We start from the raw sequence: 13,736 nt of genomic DNA, 5'->3' as shown, positions 1-13,736 counted from the left end.
TAAGGCAGGAACCTTTTTATTCATTTAAACTGAATGCAGATCAATGTAATACAGAGTGCACATGCAATATTTCATTTTTTGAAATATATATATATATATATATATATATATTTTTCAAATGTCAAAAGTTACGTGTATATATATATATATATATATTCGTTCGAGGTGCCATTCATAAAAACAATCAGTAAACAACTTTTGCGAGATCAAAAAAAAAAAAGATATATAAAGACATAAGAGCACCTCTCTTGAGATAGTCGGAAAAATCAAGCGTTAGTAATAGTGGCACATGACAATAAATCAACAACTTATTCATTTTTAAAAGAAAAAAAAGCCCTATCCTGAGATAAACGCACAAAACACAAATGTAGAGTTTATTTTATAAGAAGAGATTAAGAAAATGAGGGGATGATATCTGAGGCATTGTGATGAGAAATAACGCTCCCAAAACAAATGCATAATTCTTAAATGTCTCATTTGCATACTTTAAAAGGAGCGCTTAAAGTTAAAAACACTGTCCTTGTGGACCAAATCAATCCTGTTTGTCCTTCCCACAACACTCTTTTTGACTGATTATATGAACATGGTAACTTGTGTATTAGCACATTGACCATATGTACTGATAAAGTTATAACACTCAATCACAACAGAATATAGACCAAATATAGTGATAGGACAGAGGAAATGCTTTACAATAAGATCCAATCAGCTGATAATACTGAATTTATTTAAAATGGAGGTGATAGTTGTCAAGACAAGAACAAAGAAAGCATTAACAAATGTTTGTGCACTTCAATATCCCTCACAAAATAATTAAGCCAACAAGATATAGGAAAAACGATTGATTGATCGATCGATCGATGAAACTAGTGAATGCTTTGTGCTTAAGAGAATTTGAACTGAATTAAGAGCAAGAATCTGATTCAGCTCACCTTAAAACATTTGTAAGTGAAGTTACAAGCAGCCTCTCAAATCTTGGAGGTATCATGGAGAATACTGAGGGTATATTGATTATATTCAAGCATTTATAGTAATCGCCCTATATATTCATACAGTAAACCGCAACAGTAATACAAATGATTTTCAAGTATAGTAACCCATGGACTTTAGAAAGCCAATACTTTTTGTTCCTGTGACTTTGTTTGAAAATAATTTCTACTTTTTCAGCAGGCAAGCTCATGCACCCCTAATATATTCTATTCCATAAGTTCTGAAAGGAGTCAGAACACTGTTTCAGTTAAGATTATGATTATGGCAAAGCAGCTTTAAACCTGTAGTACTAGCACTGTGCTCATACTTTAGGTTTTTGTAGTAGATCTTTCATAAATTCTGTGCAAAAACACACTTAGAATATCAACTTAATGTTAAGCGGCAATAAAAAAAAACACTTCAGTATTTTTCAGCATTGTCACTAACCCTGAATTTCCCTAAGTCAGCTTTGGACCTGAGATATATGCAAGAGCGTAATTGTTTTTCTGTCAATGATTGTTTTCTAGAAGTGGCTCATTTGGGTAGCTGCCTGTGTTGTTTACATATAATTCAGATTATTTATTGTCATTATTTACTTGCTTATTTATTTCAAAAATGACTGTTGTTTTTCTAAACAGCAAAATTGGCTGAATATGGCTATATACTGTCCCTTTCTGACCACAACGTACAGCTTCAATTGCGAATGATCCAGGTCTGATGTTCTCTCTCTGATGGTATCAACACAGTCTTTCAGATTTGTCCCTCTCTAATAAGAGTGGAAAAGATCCCCATTACAAAGTCTTTAAGGGCTGTGGTGTGATTTCAAATGGCTGGCTGAAATTCCTGACATGTTTAAAATAAAGCATTCGGTTACACAAAACAAACTCTCAATGAACCTCTTCAGTTCTATGGTTAACCGATTGGGATGTGTCAGCTCCCGTTGAAAGCTGATAGCACAAAAGCGCTGTGTCAGTTTGAAATAAGACAATAGCTAGAACCACAACGAACAGATAAAAGTGTAAGAAATACCCCGAAAAAAAATTAACAGTTAGTGACCATTTTGATTACTATGTATAAAAAATGTATGTAATGACTTGTATTTCAGAGGATGGCTTGGAACTGTTACGTTACACATTGGTGGAGATCTTATACTTCGGCGACATGTTGCTGTGGAACCAGATGAAGCTGAAAATGACACCCATTGTTTTCGGGATGCTCTCGTCAAAGGCGAAGGTCATGGCTTCGTGCAGGGGCACTTTGACCACCTCGATCAATTCGCCCTCTTGGGGTTTACCTCCTCCCTCTCCGACGCAATTCTCATCGGACACCTCTGCGTAGAACATAGTCTGCTTCGATCCAGTCACTCCGACTCCTGACCTGTGGGGGAGGAAAGCACAAGGGACTCAAAAAGAGCAATCCGAGAACACACTTTTCCTTCACAAGGCACTGCTGCTTTAAACTACGAACGCCTGTTTTAAAGGTATAGTTCACCAAAAAATTGAAATCCTGTTTTCGTTTACACACCCTCAAGTTGTTCCAAGCCTGTATGAATTTCTTCTGCTGAACACAAAAGAAGATATTTTAAAGAATCAAAAGTAGTTGATGGACCCCATTGCCTTCCATAGTCTGGGGGAAAGAAATACTATGGAAGTCAGTGGAGCCCATCAACTGTTTGGTTTTCCTGCATTCTTCAAAATATCTTCTTTTGTGAAGAAAGGGGTGAGTAAATGATGACAGGATTTTCATTTTCGGGTGAACTATCCCTTTAAGCCAGGGGTGTCCAAAGTCGGTCCTGGAGGGTCACTGTCCTGCAAGAGTTTAGGGATGATAGTGTTGATGATTTACCTTGGTGGAATCAGAGCAACACATTTGGAAATCCACTGTCTCCTCAAAAGAGTCCGTTCGCAAGCAGCAGAAGTCCACCTTGTGTTTGTTCACTCAACTGTGCATAATAGCAGCAAATTAATTAAAAAAAACCCCACAATATTTACCCACGTTCTGCTTTCTATCATGCGCCGTGCACCTTTGCGATGACGTAAGATGCACGCAAACGAACCAGGGTTCGATACAATCAAGTTAAGTGTAAAACCAGACCAACGATGCATGTCGTCACATTTAACTCCTGATTTGAGAATGAGATGATATTGAAATGTAATCTTGGCAACGGCTTAATAAATGGTCTTTCCACATTCAGATACCTGAATGCTTATTACTACCTTGAAAACAATTTGAAACAATGCCAGGCAAGTGAACTTAATGAGAAAAACTTAATTACATACGATTTTATGTATAGATGAGGAGACATCCACCATTCAAGCAGCTCTTGTGAAAATTGCTTTTGTACAATGAGGACTAGTCATGGGCAAATGGGGGTCTACTGCGAAAGACCTCTCAATACCTTAATAGGCAGCTATCAGGTAAGCGCCACTGTGGCTGAGGAGTAACCTCACCTGAGACTCTGTCATGGAGACGTCACCATGGAGATTTCCCTAACACCATGACAGCATTACAGAGATGTGAAGCTTCCAGCTTATGAAATATGGAAGAAAATTACAAGGCCGTGATGCCTGCATACCATCAATCTGATGGATGATGGCCAGAGGAGGTAAAAATGGAACAAGCCCCAGCAATCACTTTCTAGGATGAGTTTAAACTAACCACAATGAGTGCGTTGCAAAACATAACTCTACATCAGAAAGAATGAATTTCATGAGAATCTCCAAAACACTTTGCCTGTTACCAATAAAAAATGTTGACATCCACTCCTTAAAGAATGGAGACGAGATGTGACAAATTAACTATTCTGAAGCCATCCTGCATGGCACACTTATGGGCCCAGAAGACATCATTTTCGTTCATCTCCAGAACACAAATTGAAGGTTCTCTAAGCGATGTGGAGCCAAAACATTTTTTGTCATATACATCAAACGTCTCCTCACTATCGGCTGGCTGCCTGTCCCCTAAACACACTGTAAAAAAATGCGGTCTCTGTAGACACCACAGGCTCCACAAACGGCAACAAAAACAATCATGTCTCACCCGGACCACGAAACCTAACAAACAGTGTTCCAGCCAATCACTGGCAAGAAGTATTTGAGGGTGGGTCTGGGGGGTTAGTGCGCGTGCACATGAAGGGGGTGTGTGTGTGAAGGAGAGAGAAGCATAGAGGGAAGTTTGAAAAATGGCCGAAACACGACCAAAGAGACGTCGTTCAGAGGAACAAATTAAAAAGAAGAAGGAGTCGGATAAAGAACGTGCGAAGTACCGAATTTACATCGGTAGCAAAGCTTTTGAACGATGGCGAGAACTCTGGCGGCAGAAGGGCTTCCAGTCCGACATTCAGGTTGCTCTGTTTTTGCTGGACAGGTGGGTAACGTTAAATTGTTTTTTTTTCTTCTAAATTGACGCTTATGTTCGCCAAACCCACACAAGGATATAATTAGCTAGAACTATGCACTTTCACAATTATTTCAGGAAGGACGGAAGGGAGGGGGAGGAGATGAGATGCGGAGGAGGGAGGGTCTAGCTAGCCTCCGATTTGTTTGAAAATATTCCGAACATCAACACCACACCCAGGATCGCTCAGACAACCTTTAAGATATTTTTGAATCTGAAATCTGAGAGCTGGATCACTGGAGCTGGATTAAATCAGAGAGCTGGATCACTCCTCCATAGTCTTCTTAAGGGATCTAAACTGGCCAGCCCAAAAGTTATTAAAGACATCTTTAAAATAGTCCAAGTGACTACAGTGGCTCAATCTTAAGTTCATCAAACGACAAGAATACTTTTTGTGTGCAAAAAACAAACAAAAATAACAACTTTATCCAGCTTTGCGTGCAATGTCGAGGCCAACAGAGAAGGAAATGAATAGTTGAATAAAGTTGTTATTTGTGTTTGTTTTTTACGCACAAAAAGTATACTCGTCGTTTGATAAACTTAAGATTGAGCCACTGTGATCACTCTGACTATTTTAACAATGTCTTTAATAACTTTTCTGGGCCGGACAGTTTAGATCCCTTAAGAAGCCCATGGAGGAGTGATCCAGCTCTTAGATTTAATCAAAAATATCTTCATTTGTGTTCCAAAGATGAAAAATTTTTTGGGTGAACTAACCCTTTAAGTCAAGTCACATTTAGACTGCCATTCATTCAAATAAACACTGTTGTTTTGAACTTTCTATTCATCAGAGAATCCCGGAAAAAAGTATCAATTTCCACAAAAACATAGTGCAGCACAACTGTTTTGAACATTGACAATAATAAGAAATGTGTGAAATCAGCCCAGCATATTAGAATGATTTCTGAAGGATCATGTGACACTGAAGACTGGAGGAATGATGCTGAAAATTCAGCTTTGCTATCACAGTAATAAACGACATTAAAAAAAAAACTTTAACAAAAGAAAATGGTTATTTTAAATTCATGCAAGTCAATTTGTATGTCAGATGTAAGTCGCTTTGGATAAAATCATCTGCTAAATGACTAAATGTAAATGTAAATTGCAATGGCATATCACAACATCAGTTTTTAGTTTTCAAATAAATGCAGTCTTGGTGAGCATAAGAGACTTAAAAAAACTTATAGACCCCAAATGGTAGCGTATATTTAAATATATGCAAATAAGGATAAATATTGATCTATGTGCAGTAATATTAGAACAACGAGCTAAGACTACTATTAAATTTAGGACATGATTTAGTCTCAAGTCAGCCACTGGTTTGATGATCTAAGAGGCCTGTCAGTTTGTACCTAGAAAGGTACTAAGAGACACATTTTATCCAGTCAGGGTATATATATATAAATATCAGGATAGAAAGTGGCAATGAGGTTAAGAATTGTATTTTAATGATAAACAAATGTCAGTTTAAAAAAAAAAATAAACTGATTGTACACAATCTCTGGTCAGTGCCGTGATCTAGAAGTTAATGTAAATGCATATATGGACAATGCATAACTTTCCCACAACATTTCTTGTTCACTTTGGTTTCTAATTATGTGGAAAAGGAATAAAGTGTAACATTTCATTGTGTAACAATTTTCACTGAGATACACAATCAGAAGTTGGTCATCCACTCTCTGCATTCCTTCATGTCCCCAAATATGTCCAAAAAAACAGCAGGTACAGCAGATGTTTATGATGGTGCAGTGCAGTCAGCAGGTGCGTCTAAACTGTGTCTGTGTGTTCATTTGAGAGGAGGAGGCTTTGTGACTCCATGTGGTATTTTAGCAAATCAGAGATGGCTGTGGCACAGGTCACAAACAGCAACATGCAGATGTTGCAGGCTCACACACACAGGTGGTGTGACTCTGGCAGGTGCGAGGCGGCCGGGGTTTACGACAGTCGCCTCAATGAAGACTGATAAGAGCATAATGCAGCACTGTTTCATCTTTCTTAACAGATGAGATTGTGACACAATTAACCCCTGAATACTTTATCTGAGGTTCTTTCCTCTGGGGGTTTACCCGCCAATGTTCAAGATGAAGGTTAAATATTAAATTGGGAAACAAGATAAACATGTAAGTCAGTCATGCCAAAGTGCATATTAGTAGACATTTATACATTCCTCTCTCACACACTCTCTATAAACAACCATTCAAAAGTTTGGGGTCAGTAAGGTTTTTTTTGTGTTTCTGAATGAAGTCTCTTATGCTCACAGGCCCTGTTTACACCTGGTATTAAGATGCGTTTTGGTTGATTGGATTACGAGTGGACAATGCTAAATAAAGGTGTAAACGGGGTATAAGCTTTTGAATTTTTATACTTTCGACCACTTCCCGAGATCGACGAAAACGCATTTCAACCTGATTGCTTTCGTAGTGTAAACACTTAAATGCATTCGAATAGCAACAAAAGAGCCTACTCTCCGACTACTGACCTGATGCCTAAACATTATGGAAAGCGCGCTAGCCAGACATGATTTAAACTTTGTTTGCAGAAGACCCAAGTTTGGTTTGAAGTCAAAAACATATCAAGCTCAATGTTCTCTCACCATTCCTGATTTCTAACACACACTCACAGCGTTCAAAGAGGTCTTGCGAAGAAGGTCTTTCCTGTCAGAGGAAAAACGATTAAACGAAAGCTGCTGATCCCTGTATTTTTTCCCCATCGTCTCCGGGCATTTTCATATGTAAAATTGTGTGGGCTTATTTTGTCCATTAGATCGAAAAAAAAAAAGAAAAAAAAACCAAAATAATACATTTACCCACCCATAGTCCCCTTGAAGATATCAGGATAGAAGTGGTTGAAACTAAGTGGACAAAAGAGACAAAAAAAGTGTAAACGTATGTGTCTGCTTCGTCTATTTGTGATCTAATCGACCGATCTTAGTAACAGGTGTATTTTCTTTTCTTTTTTAATACATTTTAAAATGTAATTTATTCCTGTGATGGCAAACCTAAATATTCAGTAGCCATTACTTCAGTCTTTAGTGTCTCATGATCCTATCATTCTGATATGTTGAGAATAGGGCGTTCAAAACAACTGCATTCATTTGAAACCAAAATCTTCTGTAAAATTATAAATGTCTTTTAAAATAAATCTTACTGATAGTAATAGTATTAAAGTAGTATATACATATACATGCAGTATATAGATGGGGTGTATCGTACACAGATGTCACAGTTCAATACGTACCTCTGTTTTGGGGTCACGGTTCGATACGAGTTTGGTACGTCAGGAAAAAGCAACATATCTCCAATGCTAGGTTTCGTTTTATTTATTTTGAACCGATCGTAGTGCAAATTACAGTTTGCTCCACTTTGTGGCATTTAGTCCCTGAGGGTAGTTGATACAGAACAGACTGCTTTAGTGTATTAAACAGTAAACAGAATGCACTCTTGCATACGCATCTATTGTGTTATGAAAGTACAAAATATAACTTGTGCAGAGATTAGTTTTTGCACTCCTGTAGTCTTTTTTTGCCTAGATCCGGTGATTGGTACATCTAGATTATGTCGACTGCCTACTAACCCCCTCGTTATAGCAGTGGAAACAACTTAAAATACTCCATCTATGGTCATACAGATAAGAGTAACTGTAAAGGGTCTGTTTACAGTATATTTGTGTACACTCACAATAAAAACAAAACATTGTGCTTTTGTAAAATAAAGAAAAGAAACAAGATGCCGCTTTTTGCTGTCCTAGTTTCCTTTCTGTTATGTTAGTAGAGCCAGACTGATCTCATGAAGTAGCGTGTGTATGACACGGCAATTCGTATTTCCATTTTTGCCGTGCTATCAAGACGCATAATCGCTTTTCAGCGCGTTTATGAACGCCGTTGACTTAACGTTATTATTACTGTATATATAAATATATGACTTACCTCAACCCCGTCCCTAAACCTAACCGTCACTGGGGTTAATGGCATTTATGACTGTTCCCTTACCATCCTAGGGGAAAAAAATATCACTCCCCAGATGTAGATCTACATTTTGCTTAGTTTCGCGCGGACATTTGATGGCGTGTACAGACACCCGGAATCACTCGGACGTTAATGGCGTAGACAGACACGCATACACGTGGATACACGCGGACATCTCTAAATGCTTAGAGATAACACGCCACTTTCGAGTCAAGTGGCGTGTATGTTTACGCAAAAATCATGATGTCATATTGGTAGAGCGCATACGAAAAATGTATGTTGATATTCTGCATAGAGGCTAATAGTGTGGATCGCCTGTGACTCACTGTATTCGTCGTCAGACTGTATGCACACTGTGATCTCCGCACTGTGACGGTTCGGGATGATTATAATATATGACAAATAATCTCAATAGGGTCATATATGACAAATAAACCTCGATAGGGTCATCAGGCTGACTGCAGAATGCTGCGACTGACCGATCAGAAGTATTCCAGAGAGACATCTAATAAAGAAAGTAAAAAAGCCTGAATAAACCTCACGACTTGTTTCATTATCAGTATTATCACTTACGACTGCTTGTGTTATTTTTAACCACTTTCACACCTGAAAGCTGCTAAATTTCCAGATTTACTTTCCCACATCCATTATTAGCTCAAGCAGCAGCTTTAAGTATTTTAAACTCATTGACATCACCAAAATACTTTAGACTTAGACTTCCTTTATTAATTCCAGAGGGGAAATTAAGGTGCTCCAACAGAAAAACAAGACAACACGTATGACAAAAATAGACAATACAATCTATCAATCATCTCAGTATTTAAACTCATTGACATCACCAAAATACTTTACATCTGACACCATTGACAAGAAATCACCTTTTAACCATAAACCTATTGAAATTTAATGTGATGACATTTCTCATCACAATGTAGCTGCTAATAGAGTTTGATCTGCATCACATGGGCCTACTAGTAAATGCTTTGGAGTGATCGCTCACTAACTTCACGTGTGAATTACGCCAATGAATTAGCCCGACTTTCAGAAGTGTTACTTATTTTAGATGGGTTCTCACCTGTATGATGTGATCTTTCTCAGTTTAATGACTGGCACATCATATCCGCACTCTTCCAGCACTTCCTGCCTGGCAATCTCCTCTAGAGAAAGGTTGGGTTTGTCCACCAAGCCTGCGCAAAGCTCGTAGGTCACACCAGCCGAAGCTGGAGGTTGATGGCTTGATGACTCTTCGCTCGAGTCGCCTGCTTGGTTCTCTTCCGGGACTTTAGCTTCTGTTGGTGCGGGTTCCGCTGACTCTTCCTCCGCAGGCTGCAGGGGCTTAGGTTTGCTCCGCTCCCATTCACTCATGTATACAGCTGGGAAGAAGCAAGACGTGTCACTCATCGTTCAAGAGTGCTTTTAAACACAACGATAGTTGAGGAAACATCTGAGTACACACAACCACTTTGATTGATGAGGTCCCATATATAGTGATTTAGATCATGTAGGCACGTGTGTGAGAACAAGAATCTTAAGAAAAAAAAGTTCAGTATCAACATTGTATTCACATTGGTTTCATTCGGTTTTGAAAACTTTAAGACATGTTAAAATTTGATGACTAAGAATGTTTTTTTGGTGTTACTGTCATCTTATAATAATAACATAATATACTAAAATCATAAATGCATGTAATCATTATTTTAAAAAATGTTTCAAAATATCCTGTTTTTTTTTTGTTTTTTTTTTTTTTTACAAATATCCAGAATTATTTATTTAAATCTGTGTTATTTGGCGAGTCAAAAACTTTTTTATGAGTTTTGGCCGTTCATTTACACGCCAATGGTGTTTTGGGGGACTGAAAATGCAAAATTTTGAAAACTGGTTTAAAACATGAACTTTTGGAAATGGTGACGTCATGCACATGCATATTTACGTTAAGTCTATAGGCAAAGTGACATCGCCAACTACTGGCCTGGCATAAATACAGCGTTTTTAATCGTTTTTGAGGATCCATGTGAACGGGAATCATTTTGACAACATTGTCGTCTGTATACAAAAAAACAAAAAAACAAAAACAAAGGAAAACGTTTCTGCTTTTATTATGTCATTGTCTTATAAACGTGTCCCCAGACAACAAACTTAATTTATAATAAAAAAATAGAAATCATATGATATTTTAACAGACTTATTGACCAAGTAATAATAGAAATGTTTGCCCAACCAGTTATTTTAGTATCAATGATAAACTACTATCATATTTTAAGTTTTTTTAATATATATTTAACTTAATTTTTGTAAAAAGGTAAAAAATAGCAATTTTGTTGTGCTTCTTGTAAATTTTATCCTTTTTTTAAATGTCTATATAGTTTTTATTAAGCTTAAGTATTTAGTTTGTTCAACAAACTACACAAAATGAGAAGTTGTATTTGCAACTAAGCTTAAGTTTTTTATATTTAATTTCAGTTAATGTTTGTCTTATTTCAAGTAATGAACTTTTTACATGCTTTTAGTTTTCCTTAAGAACTGTGCCCAACTCATGGTTCACCACACATGGGATTGAACCTATAACCTTACCGATATCTTTACCCAGATCTTTAACTACAACTACGCCCTTCAGACGAATGTACTGTACATATGGGACTGACTGAGAGCTCAATTCAAGAACAGCCATCCTTGAGAAGACTTGTTCTTATGTTTCCCTGCACAAGGCCTGCCTTTTCATTTGAAGCATTGTTTGAAGACTACAGAAAAGAAAAAAACTGTAGAAAGACGTCTCTCTTTCAATGCAAGGCTTTCCTTCCATTCTGAGAAGCAGGGCGCCGTCCCTGGCGAGCATGTACAGAACAATAGTGTAACAGTGTAGCGCAGGGCCAACGCTTCAGAGAGAGCACTGAAAAATGCTCTGTTTGCACGACCACCGTCGACATGAAAAATGTCCCATTATGAGAACACTGCAATAGGCTAATATGTGGCTTATTCCTTTGTGTGCTACACATTTCAGAAGAATTGCCTGATGGAATAATGTGGGAATGTTTTAAACTGTCTTTGAAGAAATAAAGCTTATTTTTTCCTAGTCTATCATTTGTTATTTTCAAGCAAACATTTCTCTCTAACAGCAGTTATAAAATGGAACCTGATATCCTTTGCATATCAGATGTTTTTTTTGTTTTTTTTTACTTTAAAAATCTGTAACAGAACAAAACATTTTGTCGTCTCTTTCAGGTAGAGATAACAGAGGGATCTGGGTGTAGTACAACACCCAGTTGTGAGGTAATGAGATACAGTCTAAATTAAGTAGGCCTATGTGTGAGACCATTTGCATGCAGTATGTTGAGGTCTTGTTCTGCTGTGAAATCATGCTACAAAATCCAAGTTTATCATTAAAGAATTGGTTTTAGGGAAGTTTTGAATGTATCTGGCCCACACAGGCACCAAGGTTGTGTAGGATGAGGGGGACCTTACCTCAGATAGATGCAAAACAACAAGAAACATTAGTTTAGGTATGACAAGCCTCACACAGATGCTTTACTCAAATTCTATGTTTTTGGGGGGCTCCAAGAATATATCTAACAGGGTTGAGCAACATTAAGAATTGAACTGAGAATGATTTTCAAATTACAAATCAATTCTTGCATTTGAAATGAACAAAATGGATGCAGCTTTGCAATTAGAATTCAATAAAAATGAACTGAAATTCAAAGACAATGCAATGTGTACTTTAATTATGAAATTGTGATAAAGGTAAACCTAACCTTACACATAAAATCAGAGGCAAATGATAGGTGAATAACACTGATGTAGAAGCACCTGACCCTTCTCATAAGCCTAAAAATCTGTCCTTCAAATCTGTGGAATGTTGTTCCAGGATCAGAATCCCTTTAAGGATTCTGAAAGGGAGGCATTTCAGAATTTCGCACAACCCTGATATCTACAGTAACTGAAAAATACCTTACAGCATTCCAAAGATCTCATGGGCGTAGAAAAATCACACATTCGTTAAATTGGTGTGAAGAAAACAAGATCTAAAATCAGTCAAAATGAAAGATTCAAGCATGGTAAACTGCAGGGCGTTACCTGGGCGGAACTGCTTGACCAGGATAAAACAGTGTGAGGTGGTGTTGAAAATCAGCACAGAGACACTGGAGAGGAAAGAAAAGAAAGAGGATTGAATTTAGAAGCCAAGTTGTCACTTGGACAAGTGGTTCCGCATGAAGCATTACTCAACAATGGATATCTTCCCTTCTCGTTAAAGCATCCAGTCCTGCAAAATCAACAACAAACACCACTGATCCAAAAAACTTGGGTAGGCTTAGAGTAGGGAACATGAGCATGTCTGTTAAAGAGAGAGGCACATGGACACCCTTGCTCCATCAAGCCCCAACAAATCACCCAGGATTAACACCTTGGATGTGGTCTTGGCTTTTCACTTTATCTCGGTTTGAGACTGAACATAATGCCCTGAGAAGAGGAGAATAAATCCCTGCATCTTAAGGATCTCTGTATAATAAGATTTATCCACTGAAGCACACTGGGATAGCCAGGCCTCAATAGACTAGCTAATAGCTCAGCGTGGCAGGAGGTCAGAGGACAGAGTGTCTCTGTACAGCACTTACATACTTATACAAGAAGCATCCTTCCCCATCTCTCCAAACAGGACAACACATCCCTGACAAAAAAACATCTGCCTGCTGCATAATCAAATATTGAATTATTAAACACAATTTATGTGTCTTTTGGACCATGCACAGAACATTGAGAGCATTCACGTGTATACATGGATCATTTTATCTACATCTGTTAGCCCAACTTCACAAATACCATGCTGGCAAACCCTGAGCTGGACTAGACAAACCATTACTGTATCAACTGTATTGACTATCAATTTAACTTTTATTTTAAGTTTTGTTTTGTCAATGCTGCAAATGTATGGCCAACTTTTTCACATTTATGCGTAATTTAGAAACACTTGGATTCCTAATGAAAAGACTGAGAAATTCATCAAAAAACGATAAATGTGACCACACTATTAGAGAGCAAGATTTGCCAATTTTCACAGATCAGCTCCTTATCAGCTATAATAATATGTTGTATTAACGTGATTGTTTTGATGGTAAAGGAGAGCGAGACGGCTCTGAGTAGAGAAAGCGGATATGTCCGTAGAGGCAGGAAGCCCTGCCCTGCCCTGCCCTGTCTTTCCCATGGTGAATGCTTGCCAGATATTACCCACACAGCCTGAATGCAAGCTCACAGACACACACAAACACTCCTGAACCTTACCTAGGGCACAATAGCAGTACCATTTATATATATATATATATATATATATATATATATATATTAGATTAATTAACTTTGCTGCTTAAAGTATGTAAAAACATTCTAATATAGAATAAAGAATTATTCTAATAAT

The 13,736-nt window shown here is 37.6% G+C and overlaps 1 protein-coding gene across 1 annotated transcript in view; it reads right to left on the bottom strand.

Annotated features, from left to right (window-relative positions):
- The window catches only part of nudt14 (nudix (nucleoside diphosphate linked moiety X)-type motif 14), a 33,054-nt gene continuing 19,318 nt past the window's right edge, over positions 1–13,736 (bottom strand). Inside the window, exons 3-5 of the mRNA XM_039693192.2 lie at positions 12,401–12,465; positions 9,405–9,702; positions 1–2,346 (exon numbers count right to left, since the gene is read on the bottom strand). Of these exons, the coding sequence (XP_039549126.2) occupies positions 2,097–2,346; positions 9,405–9,702; positions 12,401–12,465 (613 nt within the window). The 3' untranslated portion in view covers positions 1–2,096. The remainder of the gene's footprint in view (positions 2,347–9,404; positions 9,703–12,400; positions 12,466–13,736) is intronic.

Source organism: Pimephales promelas, chromosome 13 (assembly GCF_988280905.1).
Source record: "Pimephales promelas chromosome 13, fPimPro1.hap1.1, whole genome shotgun sequence".
In the NCBI taxonomy this organism is placed as follows: Eukaryota; Metazoa; Chordata; class Actinopteri; order Cypriniformes; family Leuciscidae; genus Pimephales; species Pimephales promelas.
The sequence above is the reverse complement of the archived record's forward strand: the minus strand, read 5'-3'. Positions and strand labels throughout refer to the sequence as shown.